At 54.2% G+C, this 27442-nt stretch overlaps 2 protein-coding genes across 5 annotated transcripts; one reads left to right on the top strand and one right to left on the bottom strand.

Annotated features, from left to right (window-relative positions):
* Positions 1–3565: 3565 nt before the first annotated feature.
* UBE2L6 (ubiquitin conjugating enzyme E2 L6) lies at positions 3566–15524 on the top strand. 4 transcript variants are annotated; one of them, XM_044379780.3, is made up of 6 exons: positions 3581–3659; positions 6434–6557; positions 6646–6791; positions 7586–7681; positions 12323–12509; positions 14161–15524. In XM_044379780.3, exons 3-6 carry the CDS (start codon positions 6711–6713, stop codon positions 14310–14312), a joined length of 516 nt encoding a protein of 171 aa, XP_044235715.2. In that variant the 5' UTR covers positions 3581–3659; positions 6434–6557; positions 6646–6710; the 3' UTR covers positions 14313–15524. The 4 variants fall into 4 exon arrangements, with proteins under 4 accessions (XP_026342950.2, XP_057173215.1, XP_044235715.2 ...); XM_044379779.3 differs by lacking the exon at positions 6434–6557 and having other exon boundaries at positions 3586–3659; positions 6601–6791; XM_026487165.4 differs by lacking the exons at positions 6434–6557; positions 6646–6791 and having other exon boundaries at positions 3566–3659.
* A 1030-nt stretch (positions 15525–16554) lies between these two features.
* SMTNL1 (smoothelin like 1) lies at positions 16555–26565 on the bottom strand. The gene is made up of 8 exons (XM_044379768.3): positions 26323–26565; positions 22009–22661; positions 21620–21752; positions 21461–21512; positions 20127–20285; positions 19848–19962; positions 19560–19711; positions 16555–16797 (listed from the first exon to the last, which is right to left on the bottom strand). Exons 2-8 carry the CDS (start codon positions 22657–22659, stop codon positions 16653–16655), a joined length of 1407 nt encoding a protein of 468 aa, XP_044235703.3. The 5' UTR covers positions 22660–22661; positions 26323–26565; the 3' UTR covers positions 16555–16652.
* Between the last annotated feature and the right edge of the window lie 877 nt (positions 26566–27442).

The raw sequence follows: 27442 nt of genomic DNA, 5'->3' as shown, positions 1-27442 counted from the left end.
GGGAACACGGCACTATTATCTCCATTTTATAGATAAACAAAAGCTTAGAGAGGTTAAGTAACTTGCCCAGAATCACTTAGGAAATGTCAGAGCTTTAAATCCAGGGCTGATTGGCTCTGAATTCCATGTTCTTAATCCCTAGGTTACACTTCCTATTTTGGTTTCCCTCTTTTCCATTAATTTTCTTAAAAAAAAAAAGCAAACACATTGTAGGGGCACCTGGGTAGCTCAGTCGGTTGGGCATCCAACTCTTGGTTTTGGCTCTGGTCCTGGTCTTGGGGCCGTGGGATCGAGCCCCGAGTCTGACTCTGCGCTCAGGGGGAATCTGCTTGAGATTCTATCTCCCTCTCCTTCTGCCCCTCCTCCCACTTGCACGTGCGTGGGTTCTCTCTCTCTCTCTCTAAAAAAAGAAAAACTTAAAAAACCACATTGTATTTGTTTATAGTTTTGATTAGATAGTTATTTACATAGGATAAAATTTTTAAAATACCAGAGTGGAAAGTAAGTCTCCTTCCCACCCCATCCCAACATATAGTTTCCCTCACCAAACTGATGAACGACTCATTAGTTTCTTTCTTTCTTTCTTTCTTTCTTTCTTTCTTTCTTTCTTTCTTTTTCTTTTTTTTAATGATTTTATTTATTATGTGAGAGAAAGAGAGAGAGAGAGCACAAGTGGGCAGTGGGGGCAGAGGGAGAGGGAGAAGCTGACTCCCCAGTGAGCAGGGAGCCTGCCATGGGGCTCGATCCCAGGACTCCGTGATCCTGACCTGAGCAGTAGTCAATCGCCCAACCAACTGAGACACCAGGTGCCCCCACTCATCAGGTTCTTAAGCATCCTTCTAGGTTAGTCCATAACTGTTTAAAGGTAGTTTCTAGAAAAAGGCAAAATCATGACTCATAGAGGTATAAAATGGACGCATATTAAAGATTTCATTCTACTCATTAATCAGTGAGGGAACCAGGCAGATGTTAGAATCACTGAATCTGAAAACGGACACATTTATAGATCAGGAGTGTTGAAAGGAAAGATGTAAATAAAGGCAAAACTGGTTTTCCAATGGGGTGGGGGAAAGGAAGTCTATTAAACCTCTACTGGACAGAGAATTCGCACGTCTCTAAGGATATTTTGCAAGCTATCAGCGCCTACAATTTACAGAGTTGTATGATGACGAAAGGCAGACAGTTTGGAAAGGGCGTGCTGAATGTAGACACATTTTCCCCTCCCAAACTGATAACTACTCTATTAGGTTCTCGAGTACCCTTTCTCATTACTCTCTAACCAGCAAACGTAAACATATAGCCTGTGGTCTTTAAACACACAGACTTGGTACCAAACTGTCAGTGGTGTGTGAAAAGTATTTTTCCCAGCTCCTTGTCAGATGATCTCTGAGACCCCTTGTCAGTGACGGAGCTGTCATCCTGAAGCCCCTAGAAGGGTCCTGAGCAGAGGCCAGGCACCGTGTATGCACACGTCTGCGTTGGCAAAGGCCACGGCCATCACGAAGCAAGAAAAACCCTGACGCTGGGGAAGAAAGAAGAGTTTGCAGATAGGAATATAGTATCAGGGAGGAAACATTTTCTTCCACCCTGGTCTAAGAATCAAAATGACATGAGACAGATTAACAGGAGAAAATCAAACAAAAGTTTAATAACCTGTATAATTCCCTTATACGAGGGAGAGACCCAGGAAAACTAAGTAACTCCCCCAAATGGCCAAAGCCACCACCTTAAATCCATCTTCAGCTAAAGAGGAAAGATGGGGATGGGGAGTCTGTTATGGGACGTTACCAAGAAAAGCACAGTAAATTTAAAAAACAATGTTAATAGTAGTAAAAATAATACTAACAAATATTAAAATGATGACTGGTGCCTGCCCAGGAGCGAATGTGCTGGGTTGGAGGAACGGAGATGTCTGAGTTTGTTCCCTGAGAGCAATGGGAATACTGTCTTTCCCAATAGGAGAACCCTTTTCCTTCTCTCCGATCTAGTCACTGGCGTGTATTCCTCCGCTGTACAAAGTCTATCGAGCACTACAGCAACTGCATTCTTTCCCTCTGTCTAAATAGCCTGAGAGCTCCTCAAGGACAGGGGACCCCACTTTATTTATTTAGTTACTTAAGATTTATTTTTAAGTACTCTCTATACCCAACATGGAGCTTGAACTCACAGCCCCAAGATCAAGAGTCACATGCTTCATGGACTGAACCGGCTAGGCGCCCCAGGGACCTCACTTTCTCATCAGGGTGTTCCCCAAAGGCAGGGCCTGGCACTCAGTAGTAAGTGCTTATTAACGAAGATGAATGATCAGAGGTGAGTTCAAACCTTTCTTCCCTCACCTGTCAGTTTCCTAGTCACTTCTAACCTATAGAAGATGCTCAGTTTATTGAATTGAATTAAACAGAATTAATCATTCTGCAAATGCATCCCACATCTGAGCAGAGAAGTTACTTGGTTCTAACACACTTACATAAAAACTACGTGGGGTACAGAGCTGAGAACTCAAAACATGTGCTCAAACTATGCCGATTTTCTTCCTCATTTGGACTTTGGACAGGGGTTGGTCGGAGTGAGGAAGGTGTGTTCAGTCCTCCCAAGGAGTCCAATGTTACTAGGAGATTCTTTCCCAGACGCTGCTCCGTGCTCGGGGGCTGCTATTCCATGGTGGTCTCGGTGTCCGGCTAGGGGAAAGGTCTCTGTCCTTGCACAGAGGGCTGGGGACCCCAAGCTGTGTGTCGGGGGCGCACATGGTAGGCCCATTTTGTTGTAATGGACCGGTGGTAAAATAAGAGAGGCCGAGCAGCCTCCCCCGAAGAGAGGCTCCTGAAGTCCATCTTGGGGCTCCCGCCACCCAAATGTTTACCAAATTAGCACATAGTGGTTAAACACTAAATTTTAAACATTAAACCTAGTCAAGGACCAAATGAATTGTGGACGGAACCCCTAAAGCGAGAGGAATGGGTCCAACAACGCCCCCTTGCGGTGCTCTGCACAGAAGCCGCCACCTGGGAGGAGCGTCCCTGCGGTCCCCACCAGCGAATGCTGCCGGACACCACAAAGGACCCGAGCTGCCAGGGGAGCGGCCCTAGAGGGGATGTCGTCCACGCCATCCCCCATCCATTTTTAGAGACGGGGCACTGGGCCCAGGGCGGGTAAGTGGCTCGTCCAGCGGGGCCCCAGGAATGCGCTCCAGCAGCTCAGGGCGGCGGTCTGAGGGCGGAGGCCGCGGGCGACCTGCGGCGGGGCTGCGCTGGCACAGCGAGCAGCCTGTGCTGACTCCCGGAGAGTGTGTCCTGCAGGTGGCACGGAGGCGCCCGTGGGGCTGAGGGGTCCTGCGCGGCCGCCAGCGCCGGAGCTGCAGCTGGAACCCGGATGTGCGGACCCGCAGCGCGCCCCGAGCGCTCTCCGCCCGGTGCACGGCGCCCCCAGCGGGCGCGGGGGGCCAGGCAGCGCCGCGCGCGAGCGGGTCCCCGGATCCCAGCTCCTAGCGCGGGACCGAGGGAACCCGAGTCCTCGGCGCAGCGTGGGCGGGGCTTTTTCGGGGGGCGGGGCCATCGGGGGCGGGGCGCTCCGAGGGGGCGCGCCAGACTGCAGTCTTGCTGGAGCGCACAGAAGCCCCCAAGCTCGGTCCCCAGATGACAGCCATGAAGCGGGTGGCGAAGGTAACGGCGGTCGGGCGACCCCTTTCTCATGGCTCCCCTTGCCTCCCTTGTCCTGCCCCCTGCATCCCCCCCCCCCCCGGCTCTCGGAGCGCGGTTATTTGTCGCTGTCACCGCCGCCCCGTCCGGAGGACGAGGGGGTCTGCGATAGGGGCAGCAGAGGGAGTTGAAGGAAGCCGTGGGGAGGGGGCTCTCGAGCGGGGCTGTCGCTGCCTCCCAGGGCTGTGCTGGGCATGGGGATGAGCCGGCTCTGCTTGGGCCGAACTGGTTTCGGTTTCTTTTCTCCTGCCAGAAACTTGTGATAACAATTGCTTGCGTCTCTAGGAGGTGCTGGAAAGGTTCTAGGAGCCAGGCGCTCTGCTGGGGCGGGGTGCGGGGTGTGTTTGTGTGTGTGTTAGGAACAGAGATACTGAGAACAAGGTCTTTGCCATGGAGTAGCTCATGCCCCGCCCCGAAATTGGGTACCTACATTTCTGGAGTCCTGAGAAGTATGGGGTGTTGAGTAGGAGTCAGGAACAAAGTTCCCTGGGTGTTCTCAGACGGAAAAGATGTCATGGCGGAGCTGGAAGGCGTCCTGGAGTAGGTGGCATGCATTCATTCCTTTTACAAATGTTTTGAAAACCTGTTATGTGCTGGCTCCTGTTCTAGGAAGTAGGGAGGCAGAGATGAGCAAAAATCTGCCCCCCCCCCTTGAGCTTTCTTTCCAACCAGGGACACAATTTGAAGATTTATTTATTTTTATTTGAGAGAGGGAATCCCAAGCCGACTTCGTGCTTAGCACCGAGCCTAAGCTGGGGGCTCGATCCCACAACCCTGAGATCATGACCCTAGCAAGGGGAAATCAAGAGTCCACACTTAACCGACTGAGTCACACAGGTGCCCCTCCAATGAGGAACACAATTTGAAATGAGATCTGGGAGGATGGGAGGGGGACAAATTCCCCAAGAGGTGGGAAAACCCAGGGTGTTTGAAGGACTGCTGTGGAGCCGGGACTTGGGCATGATGAAATGGGTCTGACATGTCCCAGACTTTGACTGTCTTGAAAGTGCCCCTCCAGTGTGTAAAGCGGGGACAGGCTTCAGGGGGTGAGGAGGGCTGCTGGCTCCTCTCCACCTTTGAGAGATAGAGGGTCTCAGATTGGGGCATAGAGCTGGCTCAGCCCAGAAGGACTGAAATCTAGAGCTTAGCAACAAAACGGGGCAGAAGGTCCTTCTAGCCAAGGGGAAGAGCTAGGAGCCAGTATTTTTTCACACTGGCACCACGAAGTGCCAGGCACTTATAGTAGTTCATGAAATTCCCACAGCAACTCTGTGAGATAAATCTTATACCCCCATTTTACAGATGAGGACGTTGAGGCTCAGAGAGAATAAGTCGGTTGTCCAGGGGCACCCAGTAGGGTGTGATGGGGCTGGAATTGGAGCCCAGGTTGGTGGGGCTCCAACACGCAGGCTTGTCCAGTGGCCTCTTTACTTTCATTTTCTTTTCCTCTGAGTCAGGTGATTTCCTAGCTGGTCTTAGGAAAGAGCCTTGTGTCCTAGCTTGGGTTTCAGTATCCTCGGGCTTACAGAATCTTTTTTTTTTTTTTAATTTTTTTATTATATTATGTTATTCACTATACAGTACATCCCTGGTTTCTGATGTAAAGTTCGATTCATTAGTTGCGTATAACACCCAGTGCACCATGCAATACGTGCCCTCCTTACTACCCATCACCAGCCTATCCCATTCCCCCACCCCCTTACAGAATCTTCTGGCGGAACTCCTTTACAACAGAAAAGCCCAAGCGATCCCAGTTATAGTGAAGCCGGGAAAATGTCCACTCCAGAGGTCTGTTTGACTTAGGGCTCCATTCCTGCCAAAGAGTCATAGATGATACTGCAGCTAGGACTCATGGGAAAAGATGCTCCTACTTTTGGAGTGAAAAATAATTGAGGGGCACGAGAAACAGTTTGTGGGTATGAACAGAGACAGAATATGGGCTGAGAGATAGGCGATGGGGCCAGGGTTGTGTTTCTATGTTGGGGGTGCAGGGAAAGTTCTCATGGTCCACAGTCTGAAGAGCCCCTCCCATACTGTGGACTGGGGTTGAGCTTTCTGTCTGCCTTTTTTTATACCATGATTTCTCAACCTTGTCACTGTTGACATCTGGGGCTGGATAATTCTTTGTAGGATGTCTGTCAGCATCCCTGGCCTCTGCCTACTAGAAGGTGATGGCACTTCCCCAATTTGTGACAACCCAAAATGGTTCTAGGCATTTGACCCCACCCCAAGGTCCACTGTGAGGTGGGGTCAAGTTGCCCCCAGTTGAAAACCAATGGTTTATACCCATTTGGTGTTCCAAAGGAAAATGGCCTGCCCTTGAATGTCTTTTTACTTGTTATTGTTGTTTGGTTTTCCAAAGAAAAGGTCTGTTGTCCTACAAGATGGCACCCCAAAAGGGGAAAGGGGTTCCTTGGTCAGATATGTTCGAGAAGTACTGCATGCTGTGGGCTCACATCTTGGTGATTCACGAGCCGCTTTACCTTTGTTTTCCAATGTGCTTGCTCACGGAATCCTTTTCCATCAATAACTAGTAAGCTTGCGTGGGGCACACTGTACGTGTTTGCTCTTATTGGGCGCTGCGCCTTGCTTGGTGCCTCGCCCCTTCTCTGCATGGCAGGCCCCTGTTTACTCTGCATGGCCTGGCTCAGTGCTCCCTTGTCCTGCTCTTCCCCAGTGTGTATCCATCCGCACACGTTCTTCGCATAGTCACATTCATGGTTCTGCCGTTCCTCCAGGGAGGGTCTTGAGGGCTGGGTCCTTCTCACTCAAGCGTCAATAGCGGATGCTCTGTGATGGGCCGGAGGGAGAATGCCGTGACGTCCTGGTGCCTGTGTTACATCTTGGGGCGGAGGTGGGCATGTGAGTCACTCCTTGTCCCCTTGGCTCTCTGCTTGGTGTGTAGAGCTCTCTTCTGCTGCAGGCTCCCTGAACCGTCTCCCTTCTCCAGCCCCAGCCTGGAGGAGTTTGTCTCTGCTGTCCACGCTGCCATGAGCACTGGAAGGGCCTGTCGTCATGCAGTGGCTGCCATGGGGGGCAAGGGGGGGAGAGAATCAGGACCTTGTGTCGCTCCAGGAGGAGAGCAAGAGGACAGAGGTACAGTGTGTAGTATCTTGGTTTTAGGAGGAAAGGCTCCAAAGAGAGTTTACTCCCAAGTGGTACTAATGTCTGGAAAGAAGGATCTTTATCTCTGCTCCCCGCCCCCCCCTCCCCAACCTGGTACCTACAGAGCTTGGTGAGGCTTAAGACACATAAGTCACTTAAAACACTCAGCACTGTGCTGGACACATTCTTTTTTTTTTTTTTTCCTTTTTTTAAGATTTATTTATTGGGACACCTGGGTGGCTCAGTCAGTTGGTTGAGCGTCTGCCTTCAGCTCAGGTCATGTCCCAGGGTCCTGGGCCCCACGTCAGGCTCCCTGCTCAGTGGGGAGCCTGCTTCTCCCTCTCCCTCTGCTGTTCCCCCTACTTGTGCTCTCTCGTGCTCTGTCAAATAAATAAATAAAATCTTAAAAAAATTTTTTTATTTATTTTTTTGAGAGTGAGAGAGAGTGTGTGCAAGCAGGGGGAGGGCCAGAAGCAGACCCCCTGCTGAGCGGGAAGCCAGACCCCCCCCCCCCCCCGGGAGGGGGGCTCAATCTCACGACCCTGAGATCATGACCTGAGCCGAAATCAAGAGTCAGACACGTACCCGACTGAGCTCCCCAGGCGCCCCTGTGCCTGGTACATTCTAAGGGCTCAGTAAATGAGGGCTCTGACTTTGCCAGCTTCTGTCCCTGAGGATGTCGTTTTTGGGACTTGGGACAGCTTGCTGCTGGGATCGGCGGACGGGTGGCTGCAGGAGGGGAGCCCAGCTACCTGCCCACCGCTGTGACTCCCCCCACCCCCCAGGAGCTGGAAGATCTTCAGGCAAAGCTTCCGCCGTACCTACGGGACCTGTTCAGCGACGACTCGGACGTCCTGGTGTGGCATGTGCTCCTCCTGCCCGTGAGTGTCCCCGGGAACCATGGCCTTCGACCAGGGGGGACGGGCCAGGGGCAAGTGCAGGGAGGCTTAGGACTGGGCCAGAGTCTCCCCTGCCTTAGAGCCCCTTTTTGACTGGAGGTCAGTCATTGGTGGAGGTCTCTGGATTGATTGCTTCTGAGGTCAGAGCAGGCTAATGAAGAGGCTAAAAAAACTTCTGGATTTAGTAGGAGACTCTTTCCTCAAACCAGTGTCACCAAGCCCACCACAGAAGCGTCAGTAGACAAACGGCTTCGAAAGAAGAAAACAGATCTCTTGGGCCTTTGTCGAGAGGTGGGGATAAACTGCCTGTTTTTCACAGTTGGCGGAATTTGCCCTCTCCAACCTAAAATGTATTTTGATTTCTTTTAAAGATCATATTTCAGACAAGGATAGTTTTTTATTTCAGTATAGTTCACAGAGAATGATATGTGAGTTTCAGGTGTATAATATAGTGACCAGACAACGACTGTTACGAATGACAACCGAGATAACGCATCTCTACTATTCTGATTTTTCTCCATTTATTAGAGCTCTCTCAGTAAAATCTCCCCCTGAAAGCAGTATTCTAGAAGACCTGTCTGAGTGCAAGATTTCTATTTTATCATTAATAGACTGACGATATTTTCTGTGGGGAGTCATCTACACACCTCTAGTTACATGGACATAAATATTAAAACAGTGAAACTTTATGGTAGTTCTTTGGAATATAAAGAGAACAATTCATTTTGATTATTTAGAATTTGGACTTTTTTTTTTTTTAAGATTTTATTTATTTATTTGTCAGAGAGAGAGAGAGAGCACAAGCAGAGGGAGCCACAGGCAGAGGGAGAAGCAGGCTCTCTGAGGAGCAAGGAGCCCAGTGCGGGGCTCGATCCCAGGACTCTGGGATCATGACCTGAGCCGAAGGCGGACATCTGTCATGTCCTGTGGGCTGCTGGGTTCAAGCAATCCATTTACCTAGCTTGAAGTGAGGACACCTGCTCTGGGCCTCAGGTGCCAGAGGACAAAGGTTCGAGAAGGTACTCCAGGGACAGGTTAGATCCCCAAGGAGGCTAGCTCTGAGGGATGAGCGTGCAGCTGGGGGAACAAGTCAGAAGGAAGAAGGTGGATGACAGGGACACCTGGGGAAGGTCACATTGCAGAGGATACTGTGAAATCAGAGGACTCTGATGATTGTCAAGACCAAGGTGGCTGGTCTTCTGGTCTGAGCACAATTCCACTGTGTGGAGGGGTGTCCCCTGCCCCACCACCAAGCAGTTCTCAGGACACCAGCTGGGTGTCCTACTCTATAACTCACTTCTGACACCATCTACCTGGAGATAGCGTCAGATCCCACAGATTAAGGGCCTGGTCCCACAAGACTGTTTCCCCGGCACACACGTCCTGCCTCCCCTCAGAGGTCAGTCTCGAGTCCAGGCTGCTTCTGACCAAATGGCTAGAAATCAGAGGTTCCCATGACCCCTTCTTCGGGCTCAATTACTTTGCTAGAGTGACTCACAGAACGCAGAAACATTTTCCTTCCTAGATGACCAGTTTATGATGAAAGGTTATAAAGCAGAACAGCCAGAGGGAAGAGAGGCCAGGGCAAGACATGGGGGAAGGGCACAGGGCTTCCCACCCTCTCTGGGCACGCCACCCTCCCCACACCTCCACCTGTTCTCCAGCCCAGAAGTTCTCTGAACCCCGCCCTTTTGGGTTTTTATGGAGGCTTTATTACATAAACACAATCGATTAAATCATCGATTAAACTGGAGCCATTCTCCCCTCCAACCCTTTAACCCCAGGGTTGGCTCCCCTGCCTACAGCACGCCCACCCCCGTCCTTAGGAGCCTCCAAAAGCCATTTCATTAACATAACAAAAGACATTCCAAGGGTTTTGAGAGCTGTGAGCCAGGCACTGTGGACAAAGACCAGTTATATATGAGAAATATATCTGAAGGATCAAGTATCTTTTTCTTATAAATCACAATAGCACAGTAGTTGTGCCCCCAGGAACTAACCAGAGACCTTCCAGCCAGACAGGGGTCCTGAGCAAGCATGCTAGGTGGGAAGAATCTGGGATTGGGGGACCAAGGATTGATGCAGAACAGCCAGCTAAGGGGGCCCAACGGTGCCTGGTGGAGCCATAAAAGAGGCATGGTTGGCGGGCAGGGGAAGGAGAACCCAGATTCTGGTCTGTGGGACGAGCTGACAGATTGCCCCTCAAAAGCTCAGTTTCGGGGCGCCTGGGTGGCACAGCGGTTAGGCGTCTGCCTTCGGCTCAGGGCGTGATCCCGGCGTTATGGGATCGAGCCCCACATCAGGCTCTTCCGCTATGAGCCTGCTTCTTCCTCTCCCACTCCCCCTGCTTGTGTTCCCTCTCTCGCTGGCTGTCTCTATCTCTGTCGAATAAATAAATAAAATCTTTAAAAAAAAAAAAAAGAAAAAAGAAGAGCTCAGTTTCGATATACACGTTCAGTAAGGTGGCCCCACTTGTCACCTTGTAAAAAAGCTGACAGCAGGAGGAGCCTTTGCAAGCTCATAGTAAGAGCTCCCATTCACTGAGAACCCCTGTGGCCCGAGCACTGTTTCCAGGACGTCGCATGAGCTGTCCTGCTGAAATCCTCTCAACCACCCCACCGGGGAAGACTGACATCTTTTCACAGTTGAGGAAATGGAAGCCAAGGGGGTTGAGTGACTTGTCGCGCAGAAGGTCGCACAGCATAAGGTGGCCAAGCTGGAAGAATAGCCGAGTGCACTTTCTAAACCCCAACCCCAGGGAAATAGGACTTTCTCAGCTAACCCAGGGTACAGTATGAAGCTGTCGGGTCCAACTTCTTCATGTTACAGATAGGAAACGGATTCGCGGAGGAGCTCCAAGCCACGCCACGGGCTCGAGGCAGAGCTGGGATGGGTTCCCAGGGCCCTGCTCCAAGGCTCCGTGGTCTCCTTCCTCTGTTAGCACCCAGGAAGCCCGGCCTGAACCCCTGTAGACAGGACACATGGACATTCTCCCATCCTTTCCTGAGGCCTCACCCTTGGCCCTGTCTCTACTTTACAGGCCCCAAGCTCCTCTTAATCAAAAATGGGAACACTGAGACCTTTTCCTTCTCTGCCCTGTGGTCATCCCCTCTATCTCAGACACACCCAGGACCGCCCTGGCTCCCATTTTGTCCTCTGCTAACCAAGAGGATCTCTCGTACGACCTTGACCCTGGGCTTACATCCGTATGTCGTTCTGGCTGTCTTTGTCCTGTCTTCTCAGTAACGAAGTTTCTGAAAGGATCTGGAGCTTTGGAACCAGCCAGAAGCCCCTGGGCTCTGTGCTGGGGTCACCTGAGTTCCAGGGCTCCCCTCTTCTAGGAGCATAGACTAGAGCTCATGTGTGGAGACGGAGTCACTGGCGCTGGGTTCCCATCCAGTGCTCCACTGTGACCCTGGGCAAGTTACAGACATTGAACTTGAGTTTCCTCACCATAATACAGAGGCTAATAGTGGTGAGTTTTCATAACCCTTACCATTATTAGCTGACACAAAGATAGTGCTTTCTGTGTGCTAGGCCCTGCTCTAAGCCCTTAACATAAATTAGTCCTCACATAACCTCTGGGAAGAAGTCTGTTATCATTCTCATATGGAAGCACAGAGAGGTTAAGTTACTTGCATAAGGTCACACAGCTAGAGAATGGCAAAGCCAAGATTTACTGAGGGGCGGGGGGCTCCAGAGTTCATGTCACCCTACCCTGTGCTGCATGGACTAATGTGTGTCAAGCCCTTAACACAAGGTGGCACGGGGTAGGTGCCCAGGAAAGTCTTCAGGTTGCTTGAAGTCTGGAAGACCTTCTACTGGTTCCTGGCAACCTGTCATTCCAGCCCCTGAATTCTTTCTTTTTTAAAAGTTTTTTTTTTTTTTATCATGGTAAAGTACACAATATTTACCAATCTAACCCTTTTTATCTTTTTAAAGATTTTATTTATTCATTTGAGAGGGAAGTCGGGGAGAGGGAGAGGGACAAGCAGACTCCATGCAGAGCTGGGAGCCTGACGAGGGGCTTGATCCCAGGGCACCGAGATCATGACCTGAGCTGAAACCAAGAGTCAGATGCTTCACCAGCTGAGCCACAGCCCCCCCTTCTTTTTCTTTTCTTTTTATTGTATCTCTCTGAGAAGAGAGACGTTAGCTGAACCCACTGTGCTCATCATTTTACCGTATAGGTAAATGAAACCATTACGCTGTACACCTTAAATGTATACAGTGATGTCTATCAATTATTTTTCAATAAAACTGGAAAAAAGTTAATTTTCAAAAAACCAAAAAAAAGCAGAGAGAGTCCCTAGAGCTCGTCTAGTCAAACTGGACCCCGTCTTCAATGAGGAAACAGGCCCAGGGTGAGGGCCGGGATCCGACTTTGGGGCCTCCCAGGCCAGTGTTCTTCTGTGACTCTTCCATGAATCTGTGGCTCGGTCACCAAGTGAGTGCCGGTGCTGCCTGTGTCCATTCACGGTCCTACCCGGGAGTGCAGCAGACGGTGCGTGGGGGCCCGCGGTGAGGTGGGGAGAGGAGGGGCCAGACCAGGGCCCTAGGAGGAAACCAGTCTTTTCAGAGCAGTGTGTCTTGGAGCAGAGCTTGACCCCTTCTCTTGCACAGGAGAAACCCCCCTACAACCTCAAGGCCTTCCACCTGCGCATCGACTTCCCTGAGGACTATCCGTTCAAGCCCCCTACCGTGACATTCACCACCAGGATCTACCACCCCAACGTGGGCCACAACGGACGGGTTTGCCTGCCCATCACCAGCCGTGAGAACTGGAAGCCTCACACCAAGACCTGCCAAGGTGGGGCTGGGCCTCGCCTAACAGGAGGGACTGATCCTGGATGTGGGGTCATGGGACTGTTTTGGAGTCAGGAAAGCCCCAAAGAGAGGAGATAAAAATTGCGGGTCTCAACAGAGCCTGCCTTTGGATAGAAGGGATGCGTCCTGAGGTCCTGGGCTGGCTGACCTGGTCCTGGCCCGGCTCTTCTACCGGGGCAGGTGCGACAGAGCCGCGTGGCTATGGCTCATGGGAGAGAGAAGCAGTGGCCTGTAGCGGGAAGGGCTCTGCTGCTCTGTCTGCGGACCTTGGTGAGGTCTGTCCCTTCCCAGGCTCAGTGCCCTAAATGACAGTCGAGGGGACTGGCCCGATAACGGCAGTACACATCGAGTAAGCACTGTGAGCACTGTGCTGGGAGCTTCTCACACTGACTGCACCCCGTCCCAGCAAGCCCATGTGTGGTGCTCTCATCGCCCACTGAGTAGGTGAGGACCCCGGGGCACGTGGCAGGTAAAGCACTTGCCTACGGTCATACAGCTGGCAAGTGGCCGAGCTGGGATTCGAAGCCGGGCTTGGCTGACTCTAGAACAGCACCACCCAGCAGAACGTTCTGCAGTGATGGAAATGTTCTATAGCTGCACAGTCCAATTCCCAATTCCCACATGTGGCTACTGAGCACCTGAAAAGTGGCTAATGTGATGGAGGAACTGAATTCCTCATTGCAGTTAATTTTAATGCGTTTCAACTTAGATATCTACATGTATTGGATAGTGGCTACCTTGTATATTAGACGGTGCATTTCTAGAGCCCATGAGTGCAATCTACGTGCAGTCTGTCCTGCTTCTGGACCAGCTCAGGAGTGCTTTTTTTTTTGTTAATTAATTAATTACTTTTTTAAGAGAGAGAGAGAGTGTGTGTGTGTTTGCACGAGTGGGGGTAAGAGTGGGGGGAGGAAGAGGGGGAGAATCTCAAGCAGACTCCCCACTGCGAGAGGAGCCTGACTCGGGGCTTGATCTCGTGACCCTGAAATCATGACCTGAGATCACGAGCTGAGCTGAAATCAAGAGTCAGAGGCTTCACCCAGGCTGAGGCACCTGGGCGCCCCCACCAGCTCAAGAGATCTTAGCCTGGGGAACAAGGATCCCCGGGGAGAAGGTGGAGGGGTCCCCGGGGACTGTGGAACATGTCCAACGGCATATTTGCGCGTGTTCATACGGGTACATGGACCACTGCCTTCACCGGGTTCCCAGAGGCCTCTGTGAAAGATCGGGAGCCATGGGGCAGTAGTGGTTTCCAGTCTTTAGGCTCAGAACCCTTTTGCCCAAATAAAACTTGATTTATTGAGAATCCTAATATCAAACAGAAAAACAGAGAAGGGAGTGGGACCCCGAAACCCCATTTATCTCATTGACCCCCATGATGGGAAGCTTCTCTGAAGCCACAGAACGTAGTTTGAAAGCTCTGGTGTAGCCAGTCAGGGCTTTGGGCGTCATCAGTGAGGAACGAGGGGCACTTGGCTCGTCATAGAGTCAGCCTCATCCTGAGAGATGGAACCTCCTTGGGAGTCCCCCGCGGAGTGAGTGTGGAATGCCGGGGGATCTGCGGTGGGCTGCCATCGCCTGCTTCCCAGGATTTTTCTCTCATCCTGCTGTCCTGATCTGGCCTCTCTCCCCAGTCTTGGAGGCCCTCAGCGTGCTGGTGAATAGACCGGACCTGGAGCAGCCGGTTCGGGTGGAGCTCGCCGATCTGCTGGTACAGAACCCTGAGCTGTTCACCCGAGAGGCCAGAGACTTCACCCTCAAGTATGGAGCAGACCGACCCTCCTGACCGTTCTCACCCCTCTCTGAGCAGGAGCCTCTGCGTGATGGACGGACACTTCTCATGGACTGGGGGCCAGAGCCCCCTCCTTTGTTTCGTATTTTCCTTCATAGATTATTAGTCGTGTGTGTGTGTGTGTGTGTGTGTGTGTGTGTGTGTGTGTGGTGTGGGCCCATGCCCAGTTCACCTGGCCGCAGGTGGGCTTTTCCTGGTCTCTTTCTCTGCCCCAGAGCCAGAGGAATTCACCACGGGACAGTTAGGGGCCAGCTCTCCAGCGCTCTAGGGCATGGAAATCCTGGTCTCACTAACTGCTCCTTCTTACAGACACAGGTCATCTCCCAGGCCAGTGGGCAGGAAATGGGCAGGAAATGAGCCCAGAACCAACCAGAATCCCCGCAGGGCCCAGGGATCAGGGGGCAGAGGGCACGTGGGGAGTATGCATGGGGGGCAGGGCACTCAGAATCATATTTACAATTGAGTGATTTGTTTATTGAGTGACTGAAGTCGGCCCCACTGCTAATGGGTACTACAGGTCTAGATTTAGGTGCTAAACCTTTCCTTCTCCACTGATAAATCACAAAATGAAGAATTTCCATCCCGGAAATCTGACTACATAGTTTGGTTTTGTTTTTTAAAATTATTACTTATTTGAGAGAGAGAGAGCGCACACATGAGTAGGGAGAGGGGCAGAGAGAGAGGGAGAGAATCTCAAGCAGACTCCCTGCTGTGCGTGGAGCCTGACACAGGCTCCATCTCATGACCCTGAGATCACGACCTGAGCGGAAACCAAGACTCAGGCTCTCAATCAACTGAGCCACCCAGGTGCCCCTGACCACGTGTTTTAAACTCTTTTTTTTTTCCTTTTTCTAAAGATTTTATTTATTTGGAAGAATGCATGCACAAGCGGGGGGTGGGGGGCGGGCGGCAGAGGGAGACGGAGAGAGAATCTCAAGCAGATTCTATGCTGAGCGTGGAGCCCAATGCGGGGCTCGATCCCAGGACTCGGAGATCATGACGTGGGCCCAGACCAAGACTCAGCTGCTTAACCGACTAAGCCACCCCCTGACTACATGGTTTTAAGACCACTTGCAATCCCATTAGGTTGCCGGTTACTGGGGGCCAGCCTTCAGGCTGGGAGGAGTGCCCTCCCCAGCTTCCAATCCAGGGGGACCACAGAAACCATCTGCTTGTCCACCCATTAAAGTCACAGATGAACTTGGAGCCTGGCTGAGTGTTCGCTGAGAGGACGGGTGGTTTCGCCAGGAGAAGGTGAGGCTGAGGGTTAGCTGCTGTCTACTGTCTACCCCAGAACAGACGGCTCACGGGGCTTCAAGCCTCGTGTAACCCCGAACACTGTGGGGAAAACTGGCCTGAGGGACTAGGCTGTCAACCTGTCCACAGGGGGAGGAGCACCCCTATTTTACAGACGAGGCAACTGAGGCACGGAGTGCTGCGGTGGATGGCCGCGTCTGCTCTGCCCGTCGGGGCCCGGTCCAAGCCCTCGGCCGCGTGCCCAGCCGGCTGGGTTTTGTTCCTCTGTTGCGCATGAGCTGTTCTCGTCAGCACCCACGCTCCGAAGGGCTGATGAAGGCAGACAGGCCTGTTAGCAGGAAGTTTTAAGCAGCTCAGGGGCTCGTCTCTAATGAACAATGGAACAGCAAAAACAAGCCAGAACTCCAGCCGGCACAGAGGGATTAACTTCACCCGAAGGAAGGACGTTCAGGCAGCTGCAGTCTAAGCTGCTGGGAAGCTGCCGCTTGTCAGGGACGGAGTGCGGGGTGTCTCCCCCAGGCCCTGCTAACCGAGTTCGAGATTTCCAGAGAACCTTCTGTCCCAGCACCCAATCTGGGGAAGTGTGGAAAGAGGGAAGAGAATCAGGAAAAGCGCCACCAATGGCTCGAAATGTACAGATGTGCTTACTTTTGGCCTGACTTGCCGAACGCTTAAAGTGACAGGCACCGGGCAAGGCTGTCGGCTCGTTTTATTATCTCATTCAACCCTCACAACACCTCCATCAGGTTTGGACTCCTGTTATCCCTGTTCAGATGGTAAACTGAGGCTCAGAGAGGTTAACTCACTGGCCCAAGGTCACACAGCTGCTTAGCAGGGCCATTGCCCTTTCCCAAATGCCCGTCCCGGTTGTTGAGAAGATCGTGTCGGGTGAGGAACCCTGGCGGCCGGGGTTTATTATTCCAGAGGGAGTGAGGTTCCCGGGCGGGGGATGGAGGGTGCACTGAGGGGCCAGACAGGATTTTATAAAAGTACTTTTAATGCATTTAAGACTGGTGCCACCTGCCCTGGCTCGAGCCCCAGCTCTGCCCACCTCCACCCACAGGGCCGGTCTGCTCCTCATTTCTTCTTGGTCTTCACCAGCCCCTTCTGCACAAGGCTGCGGTACAGCTCCTGGATGTAAGTGTAGACGCACTTGGAGTCCGGCACCGCCAGTCGCACCATGTCGTCCACCTCCAGCAGCTGGGCACAGTCGGCCAGTTTCCTGAGGGGTGGGGGGTGGGAATGGCTGAGCAGCCCAGCTAAAGCTGACGGATGTGGCCGCCCCGGAGGGCGGGGACAGCCCAGCCAGAATGAAACCCACAGAATCGTGTATGTTGGAGCCGGGAGGTCATCTAGGCCGACCAACCCATTGTGCAGATGAGGTCAGTGAGCCCCTGCCAGTCCCAACTCAAATGCAGCTTGGTCTGAACTGTCCAAAGCACACGTATGTCAAGGCCAAAGGGAGTGACACAGCTGGGACTCAATCCCAGGCTTGCCTCTGGCATCCTTGCCCTGAAGCTGGGTCTCGGCAGTCCCAGCCTATCAGACTGCCATGGGTGCTGGCAGTGGGAGAATCCAGGGTCCCAGCAGAAACCCCCTCTTGGGGCAGAGACAGCTAGGCTGAGACCCAAGCCGGACTGGTCTGAGAGCAGGGGGAGGGGCACAGGCTGGAGGATTTCCAAGAACGGGACATGCTCCCTGCAACCAGTGCGGTGATCTCCACTCCTGGGGGTGGGTCAGGGTGCTGTCCCCCTACACACGAGACGCTTCATTCCCACTTGGCCTGAGGAGTGGCGGGGCCGGGCTCCTCTGGCAGCACAGCTGATTGGGGGGGGGGGGGTGCGAGCACTAGCTGTTCCCCTGCATCCCAGGATTCCATGGGAATCCAGTGAGTTCTAGAACAGGGGCAGTGGGAGGTGATGGCTGGGGCAGGGGCCCCCTTACTTCACACAATCTTCACACCAAACCCAAAGAGAAGGGAAGTCAGCTGCCAAGAGTCACAGAGCTAAGAAGGGGGGGCAAGATTCGAATTCAGCAGGTCAGCCCCTCCATCCTGTGGCCCCATGCATCCCTACCAACAGCTCTCCCTTTTCACTGCTGCCTGATGCCTCCTGGCAGGCTGGTCCTTGTCACCTGATTATTCATTTTGCCTGCCCCAGGCTCTGCCTGGCTTGGAACCGAGGCAAGGCAGCTGCAGGAGGACAATGACCTATGTCCTGCAGGCCAGGGACACTGGGTTCCTGGCACTCAGAGCTCTCGACTGGCAGTGTCACATCCATGTCACGGCTCTGCCAGGGCCCTCCTGTATGAACCTAGGACATCGAGGGACCTCACTACTCACACCCGCACTCTAAGACTGCTGAGAGGACAGAATGAAATGACCCAAGGAAAGCTCTTACAGGACGCCTGGCACCTATTCACCCTCGATTCACGGGGCTGGTCGTCAACATTAAAGGTGCTTCTGAACCAGAGCAGGACCTGGCACTCCTGACCCCCTCGGCTTTCCACCCCAGGGCACGCATCCCATTCCTCACAGGAAAATGTGAAACTGGAAGGGATCTTCTGGAATATCAAGCCTGGTGGTTTTCAGATTCCATCCTTGGTGCCCTAGGGATCCATATATGTGCCTTGGGGAGCGTCTTGGGAAGAGTGCTGGGCGCTGAGCTGGCATGCTCCAGGAACCCCTCCCAACCTAGAAAGGTCCCCTTTTGAGTGATGACATTGATCACAACTCCACATTCATCTTCTCATTTTGCCCCTGGGGGACACGCGGGCCCAGAGAGGGGAACGTGCTTCCCCAGGCCTGGTCTAGATCAGAGGGCTCCGTGTTCCAGCCCCAATGCTGACGTCCCCAGTGACTCCCTCCCTGTCCCAGGGCTTTGGAAGTGCCCTCATCTGTCCACTCTGGGGCCTCAGAGTTGACCTCAATCTTCTGCATAATCGATTTCTACTAGGTGGCTCAGAAGCCTCGGGGGGGGGGGGGCTCGAGAGAAGGGGTGCTCCTGGCATGTGCTCCTTGGGAGCCCTAAGGCCATCAGGGTGCATTCAGGCCTCCCAGTAGGTAGGGACAGAGGCCTCCAGCTGAGGCCAGCTCTCGTGCTTTGGTGGGGAGAGCACCTCCCCTTCCACCACCACCGGGCAGCCGCATCTTTGCCTCTCAGGTTCTTCCTCGGGCCTCGCTGTTCCTCACACTCTTCCTGCTTTTCCAATACCCCGTTCTCCATCCCACCACCACCACCCCTGGCATCCAGCTGTATGAGCCTCAGCAAGAAATCCCCCTCCAGATTCCAAAGTGGCGAATAATTACCGTAAAAGCTGTGGTATCATCCATCATCATATAGGAACGACAGCTCAGAAAAATTTTTGGAGCGTTTACTGTGGGCGAGGCACTGCTCTAGAGACTTCACCTAATCACCTACTCAATTCTCACAGTAGCCGTGCGGACGAGGAAACGTCGCGCCCATTTTACAGATCAGGACGTGAAGGCTCAGAGAGGTAAAGGCGCCTGTTCAAGAGCACACCGCTAAGAAATGGCCGTGTCAGACCAGCCGCGTCCAAACAGCAGGCCTGCCACTTGGCTACGGCCTGCGTTCTCTTCTGGGCACCGCCCCGTGCCCCCTGCCCCCTGCCCCCCGCGTTACATTTCACACGGAGGGGTGTGCTTATGACCTATCTCGCCCTTTAGACTCTAAGCCGCGACAAGCAGAGATTCTGCCCGGTTCGCCCACAGCTGCGACCTGACACAGTTCCTGAGGCTCGAACAGCGTCTGTTGGATTCGTGGCCGTGACCCTGTGGCTGGCTGAGCCGCCCGCTACTCCGGGTGTGAATCCAGCGCGCCTGCGCCCCTGCGCGCTCCGGAGCGGCTCCCTGAGCGGCTCCCTGAGCTCCCCCCACCACCGCGCTCTCCGTGCTCCCCGGGGCGCATCTCCCAAGCCCCCCCCCCCCCCCCGCCCCCCGGCCCCCGGTCAGTAGCTGCGGCTTACTCTGCGGTGGAGAAGGCCAGGGTGAAGTTGTGCCGGCGCTGCGTGGGCTCCAGCGCGGCGTAGTCGAAGGCGTCGGGGAAGAACTTGTGGATGAGGGCGCAGAAGGCCATGCCGCTGCTCCAGCTCGAGGAGAAGTTCTGGATGTCCACGTGCTGCGGGCGAGCGGGGCCCCGAGCGGGCCTCGGTGAGCGTCCGGCCCAAGGGCCTGCGCCTTGCCCCTCGGGCTCTGCGCCACCCAGCCCCTCCCCGGCCCTGCCGCCCTGGGCGAGGGTCCCTGCCCCGGCCCACCTCGTAGTTTCTGGTCATGGCCCGGCACCACTCCAGAAGCATGTTCTTGACACCGCCAATGGCCGCCCCGGCTGCCTTCGTGTTTCGGAACAGGGCCGTGGGGCCCGACGCTGCCCTGCGAGGGGAGGCATGGAGAAGGCCCGGCCAGGGAGGAGTGAGCTCATAGGACGCCCCAGATAGCAGTCCTCCCACCCGGGCCTGGACTGTTCCCATGCTCTCAGGGCCCCCGCCCCGCCGACCGGCCCGTGGTTCCTGGGGCAAGCCCAGCCTGCACCCTACCCGCCAAACTTGTCCACGATGGCTTTGCGGTTCTGTGCTCGGGGCCCCCGCGGCCGGGCAGGGGCTGACACCCTGTGCTCTGGTGGCTTCTCTTTCTTCTTCTCTTGGGAGGGAGGGGGCTCTGTAGGACTCTGGGGCACGTCACTGGGTGAAGACTCACTATGGAGAAGGTTCAGAGCAGTGTGAGAGGGGCTGAGATCAGCCCCTCCAGGACACAAGGAGTGGGCAGGGAGCCCGGCTAGGGTGGGAGCTCCCTGCAGTCAAATGAGGCTTACCAAGTTGTGGCCCCCACTCCCGGCACACCTCTCCTCTGTGCCCAGCACTGGGAGGGGATCGAGGCAGAATAATGAGGCTGTCTCACTTTGGGGAGCGTGTGGTCTGGTGAGATATGTGTGCAGAGCTAAGACAAGTCTGAGGTCTGACCTGAGTTTGAATCCTGGCTTTGCCTCTTATTTGCTGTGTGATCTTGGGAGTGTCATGTCACTTCTCTGAGCCTCAGCCTCCTCATCTGGAAACTGGGGACAAGAAGAGCTACCTGCCAAGGGGGCTCTAAGGCTGAAGAAAGAAGGGAAGTGGAGAGCATCCAGCCAAGCCTGCCACATGACGGCCCGTGTGAACACGCACCCGTTACCTTTCCCTGAGAAACTGGCACGGAGGTGAATCTCAGGTCAAGACAAAGGATGATTCTTCCAATGAGTCAAGCTGGACAATTCAAGAAGGTTCTTGCTGTATCCAGCACCCGTTGGGTATCAGGCACGGTGCTCAGTGCTCTCCACTGTTCTTTTAAAAGTAATCCCTATGCCCAGCATGGGGCTCAAACTCACGACCCTGAGACCAAAAGTTGCATGCTCTACCGACTGAGCCAGCCAGGCGCCCCATGTCCTTTTTACCTTTTATGCCATGGAAGCCTCACACTAATCCTATGAGGTACGATTACGGCACCTGCTTCACAGAAGAGAACAGTGACATGGCCAAGGTCACACGGTTGGTACGTGGCAGAGTCATTGCCTGAACTCAGCCTTTCTGCTCACGCTCTGTGGGCAGTGCTCATGCCACGGAAACGTGCTCAGGGACGAGACGAGGAGCCCCATGAAGATCTACTGAGGACGCCAAGGAGGAGGCTTTAGCGGTGGAGGGGGAAATGGTCCCTTTGCTCCCAGCCTCTGGCTCCTCTGGTTTTCTGGGCTCTGCCCTGGGATTGGGGGCTGAAAGCCAGGAATCCTGGACTATCTCTAGATCAAGGGCCAGGGAGACCCAGGCCCAGGCGATGGTAGACTTTGAAGGGAGTGCGTGGTAGAGGGCGTTGGAACGGGGGCCCCAGAATTTGACATTACCTGGCGGAAGGACTGGTCTCTCCGGAAGCTTCCGTGTCTGGACCCAGCCCATCTGGAAGGAGGGAAAGGGGGGGGAAGCTGGAGCTATCTTGACGTGCTATCTGCACACCCCCTCAGGGTAGCAACCACAGCGCCCCACGGGCCATTGGGCTCACTCACCTGGGCTGAGGCCACTGCCCTCCTCCGTGGGGCTCTCGAGCCATTCCTCAGGGGAGCTGGGAATCACCCCTGCTCCTTCCTCCGACTCTGCCTCCACACCCTGGTCCTGCTCTTCCTTGGGACTACCTGGCTCCTGGAACAGACATGATCTGTGTGGGCTCATGGTCCCACAGGCACCTGCCCGAGGCTTTGTGAGGGCTTCAGAAAGATCCAGAAGGCAGCCTGGGGCCACCGCGCTGCACCCCCCACCCCAGGCTCTTGATGTCTTTGGGAAGACTAGACTTTCCCAAAGGAATAAAGCCGGCGGGGGGGTTGGGCTTACTTTCTGGGGTGCAGAGGACTTCAGAACACTGGGGGGCCTCCTCCCTCCTCTCCTTTGCCTCACTCACCGCCTCCTCCTTCCCGTCAGCCTCCCGAGGTTCAGCGCCAGCCTCCCCTTCCACGGCGGCCTTCGTCTGAGAGTCTGACCTGGCCTCTGGGGCAACGGCTTTCTCCTGGCCTTCAGCCGCAGGCTCCTCTGTCTTGCTGCTCTTCTCCTGAGAGGCCGTTGTGGCCTCCTCCTTCCCGTCAGCCTCCCTGGCTCCAGTCTTGGCCTCCTGCTCCCCGGCAGCCTGCTTGGGCTCAGCCTTGGCCTCGTCATTCTCACAGGCTTCCTCCCTAGATTGGGGCTTGGCCTCCTTCTCGTCAGCTTGCTGCTTCTCAGAGGCCAGCGTGGTCCCCTGTGCTTCCTCAGCCTCCTTGGGGGCAGGTTGGGTCTCTTCCTTCCCACCATCCTCCTTGTGAAGTTCAGCCTCCGCTTTGGACTCCACCTTGACCTCATCCAATCCATTGGCTTCCCCCGGAAGTTCAGGAGAAGTGCAGTCCTCGGCTGGTGCCCTTTCCTGCTTTCCGGCTCCAGCTGGAGGCCCCTCTTTGACACTCGTCTCGGTTGTGCCTTTGGCCTCCTCTGCGGGGTCTCCACCTCCCTGCATCACGGGGGCCTCCGGGGCTGGGGAGACCGTGGTCCCATCCGCAGAGGGCTTCTCTTCCTTCTGCTCCATTTCTGGAAAGTGGAGGCAAGCAGACCTGGTCACGCCCCATTCCTGCGCCAGGTGAAGACCCCGCCCTCAGAGACCACTGGCCTGGGAGTCTGGAGGCCTGCTGCTCAGTCCTGGGTCCCCCATGGTGCCACCGCTTGGACATGTGACGGGAGCATCCGCGTTCCCTGTGGTAAAATGAAGGGGTCCAGCACGGCTTCCCCACAGGTGAGGTGTTGGGCCACATGGACTTGGCCTGGGATGGTGTTCACCTAACAGCCCCCCGCAGGCTGTGGCTTGGGCTTTAAAGAACATCAGATCACATAATGCCTTTTCAAGGATCTTGCCTCTTTCTGATTAAGGCAATGAAATGGTGAAAATGGGGTCCTGGCATCGGGAACACTTCTCCCCTTTTAATGCATGTAGTAGCTAACTTGGCTCGGAGCCCAAAGCAGGGAGAAGTATCTAGATAGAGTCTAATAGTGCTGCCTTGTTTCCGTTGTATTTCTTTTTACGGTTACTTTCTATTTCTGGCCGGTGATATTGAGTTTCCATTTCCAATAGTGATATAAACTTTCTTTTAAAAATATATTTGTTGAATTTAAAAATAAGTTAATTCAAAGGAAAGCATTCGGGAAAGCAGGACACAGGTGGTACAGATGTGCTTAAATCCCGGGGGTGGCGTGAAAATGCTTGAAATTTGGGAAAGCCTGGGCCAGCTGGTCTCTGGGGCTCTGCCAGCTTCGCCAGCTGCCACGGCTCTGTCCCAGCTCAGCCAGTGGTTCTCAGAAAAGGTGGGCCTGGACCACGTTTATTTTGGTGAAGAATAGAAACGTACTCTCCCTCACCTCTGCCAGAGAAATCTGACCCTCTTACTGCCAGGGATGGGGCGGGGAGGAGGGGAGGGTGTAATACCTTGACCTGAGCTTTCCTATTCCAGTACTGTATATACTGTAGGGTCTACAAAGACAGGTGGGCGGGGGGCGGGGGACAGGGCCAGCTGCATGCCCCTGCCCTTCTTGGGTGTCTGTTTACAAAGAAATCAATCCTCAAGTAGTGTTCAGGGCATGACTCAGGCAGTAAGAGAAGGAGGTACTCCTGTCACTGGCTAAAAATACCTCCTGCCCTCTGCCGTGCCATCATTCTGGGTGACAGTACCCAGGGCACCTGGGCAGCTGGGACAGAGGCAGGAAGATAGGTGGACTGGTGACAGGGCTCCGTTCCTGCCACTGGCTCGGGTCTTACAGCCCCCAGTCCAGAGTCCTCGGGGTTCCTGGATTCGGTGCCCCCACGGTTTCCGAGGAAGCAGGCTGGGATTTGCAAAGATGCTCACACTGTCCGCCCACTCCGCTCCTCCCGCCAGAGCCCCTTCATGGTTCAGCAGTTCCAGCCGTGTATTAGCTGGGAGCCAACCAGCCGGAGATGGAATGCACATCAGCGGGGAGCCAGGAGGCCACGGAGCCAGACTGACCCCATCTCTTACTCGCTCACTCTGAGACCGGAGCAGACCCTTTGCTTCTCGAATCCTCAGTTTCTACTGACAATGACAGGATTGGTCTAGATCAGATTTTCCAAACTGTTCTGTGGAAAACTGGGGTCTTCTAAGACATTAATAGGAGCTGGGGTCAGGGAAATGTATTCTCTGGCGGAGGCTGTTCCAGAAACAGCCTCCTCTTTACCCTTTTAGAGATACACAATTTCATTAGCACAGAACGGGGTTTTAGACACTCCATAGTAAAGAAACCTTAACTTGCTTAGCTTTATTTAACTCACTGTTCCCCAAACCTATTTGACCGTGGATTTACTTTTTCTTGCTTTCTTTTCTTTTTGCTTTGCTTTTCCTGAGACGCGCCTACCGCCATCTTGAGCGATGCCCTGTCTCCCAGAGGCAAGTATGGCAGACGCTGGCCTAAATGACCCACACAACCCCAAACTCCGTGCTCGCTTTGGAAGGTGGTGTGGAACAGGGGTGAAAATCATCAAGTCTGGAGTCTTCCCACTGTTTACTAATTGTGTGATCTTGAGCAAGCTACCTGCCCTCCCCGTGTTGTGATGTGTCGAGATAAAAATCACCCTGTGGGGTGCTGGACAGTTAAGGAAGCCAATGCATAGCAAGTGTTTTGAGGTGTGCCTGGCATGAAGGGAGCACTCAAGACTTTCTTGTATTATTATTGTTATTATCATATTATTATTAATTTTAACTAGGCTCCACACCCAACGTGGGGCTTGAACTCACAACCCTGAGATCAAGAGTGGCATGCTTTACCGGCTGAGCCAGCCAGGCACCCTGAAGGGAGCCCTCAGCACACAGCAGCCCGTATGGCTGTAGGTTGGCCTCTGCCCATTAATGTTGGCCCTGACCCAGCCACGAGGGCATTTCGTTGGTAGACAAGGCAAGGAGGACTGAACGCCAGTAAGATGACAACAAGCCCCTTTTATACCTCAGAGGGCTGTGGTGCTTGGCTACGACTTAGCAGAGCGCTGTGGCCATCTTTCCTTTCATCTATCCGTTACACGCTGCGGGGGGTGGGGGCGGGAGGGAAGGAAGGGGCAGGTGCACACACACGCACACACACGCGCACACACACACCTCGGCCGTCCTGTGTGTTCATCACCTCAGCTTTCCACACCCCCAGGCTTGTCATAAATAGATAAGGAGTGAAGAACCCCAGAATGTGAGAAGCCGGGGTAGCAGCACCCACCCCAACACTAACGATTCTCTAGCAGGTTTCCAGCTCACCCCGCGGGACCCTGCGGGACCTCACTCATTCCTTGCTCTAGCCCTTTGGAATAGGTGTTACTGGTCCCGTTTTGCAGATTAGGAATTGGGAGCCCCTTGAGTAAAGTCACAGGACCCACCCCAATGGTTAAAGGGCCCAACCATACCTAGAACCCGGGTCTCCTGACAAGCGGTCTGGTGCTTGTGCCAAAGGTGCTGCTCCCGCCAGCTCTGCAGCCAGCGTCCCTCCAGAGGCTCGAGCCCAGAGTGAGGGGCACCCCACTGGTGGGCGAGGGCAGCCGGGTGTGGCTGAGGAGTGCAGCTCTCTCTCTTCCACATGCACGGCAAGCCCTCTCCTCCCTCCATCCCTTCCTCTCCATCTCGCCTTCTCTTTCCTCCCCAGGAAGCCTACAGGCACCCTGTTTTGTATCCAAAGCAGCACTGCAGACAGCTCCCCTTCTCTCTCCGTTTCTCTCGGCCGGCTGGGAGAAAAAGAACCCAGGAGCTCGAGTTCCAAGCCCCAAATACTGTAGACGACACTTGATGGTTCTGTGAACACCTCCCTGACCCCCAGTCTGTCTGCTGGTGGTCCTGAGGCCATCGCTGTCTGTCCCCCATCCCAGCCAGTGACCCTCCCTTGGAGAAGACACTCTCAACTGCTTAGAGAGTCTGCCTCCCACCCCGACCAGACCAGACTCCCAAGGCCCTCTCTGCCCCCGTCAGGTCCTCCCGGGGGATGGCCACCTGCAGGCTACTCTGTGGGTGATCTCAAGTGGCCCAACACCCTAGAGCTAGCTCCCCGACCTGTAGCATCCAAAGAGAGTTGACAGAGAGGTGGAGAGGATTAGCAAAGAGCCGAGATTTCGCCAACTCTGGGACTCTGCGTGGAGGTTCCAGCCCTTGGAAGGTGGGAGAGGGGTTGGCAGCTGGAGGGGGGCACTTCAAAAGGGGCCCGGAGCTTCTCCTACCTGTGGGGCTTCTGCCTGGGGGCTTGGAGCTGTCTCCTTCCTCCAGCTGAGCGGCCTCACTCCTGGGCTGCCTTTAGCCTCAGCCAGCGGCCTCTAGCCCCCAGCTCTTCCGTCTGCCTGCCTCCCCCTTCCTCCCCCCTTCTACCCACCCCACCCCCACTTCAAGAGCCTTCAGCTGAAGAAGAGCATTGTTTACCGCCCTGTTGGTACAACACTTTCCCTTGGCCCAGGAGGCTCAGATTTCCCGTGAAGATCTGACAGGTGGCACCTTTCAATCACAGCCCGTCTTTCCTGCCCTGACCCCGGCGGTATCCATCCTGCGGCCACCTTTCTTCCCAATGTACTCGCCTGGCTCTGGTGACCCCGAAGACCATCTGTAGGCCCATGTGGAGGATGGTCACCAGCCCTCTGGCCTCGCCTGCCCATCCAGAGCCCAGGCTAGGCCTCCTCTGCTCCCTTTGCTCCCCTCACCCCATGTTCCTTTAAATAGTCCTTTACTCCTCCTCAGACAGAAACAGCTGCTGAAGGGTGGGCGGCAGAGGGGGTGAACGGGACAGCTGCCCACAGGGGGGTGTCTCGGGGCTCACACAGCACAGAGAGATGTGGAAGGGGAGGGGCGAACAGGTGAGGAGCCAGGGCCCAAGCCAATGGAGCACTGGGCTTAGGGTCTAGAAAATACAAGACTGAATTCTGTTTTAAGCTGAAGTGACTGGTACATGGGACGCTCTGAGCTCTTCATACTGAATTGAGATTTTTTTTTAAGATTTTATTTAAAAAAATTTTTTTTTTTTTTATGCCCAACATGGGGCTTGAACTCACAACCCTGAGATCAAGAGTCACAGGCTTTGCCGGCTGAGCCTGCCAGGCGCCCCTGAATTGAGATTTTGCTCAGGAAAACAAATCCGTGTCTTCCCTTTGTGTCCTGTGATCTCAGAGAGGTACTACTTTGGGAGAATGTGTGCAGGGGACACCCCTATCGCTTAGGGAGCCTGGGGCTCTCCAAAACCACCTCCCCCAGTTCTTTCCACCTCAGTCACACTGGCCTCCTTCCTGTTCCTGAAATAAATCGATTCCTTTCCACACTCAAGGCTGTCAGCTTTTTGCTTCTGCTCTTTGCAAG

The sequence above is a fragment of the Ursus arctos genome, unplaced genomic scaffold (assembly GCF_023065955.2).
Source record: "Ursus arctos isolate Adak ecotype North America unplaced genomic scaffold, UrsArc2.0 scaffold_23, whole genome shotgun sequence".
Lineage (NCBI taxonomy): Eukaryota > Metazoa > Chordata > Mammalia > Carnivora > Ursidae > Ursus > Ursus arctos.
Note: the sequence above shows the minus strand (reverse complement) of the source record. Positions and strands in the feature narration are given on the sequence as shown.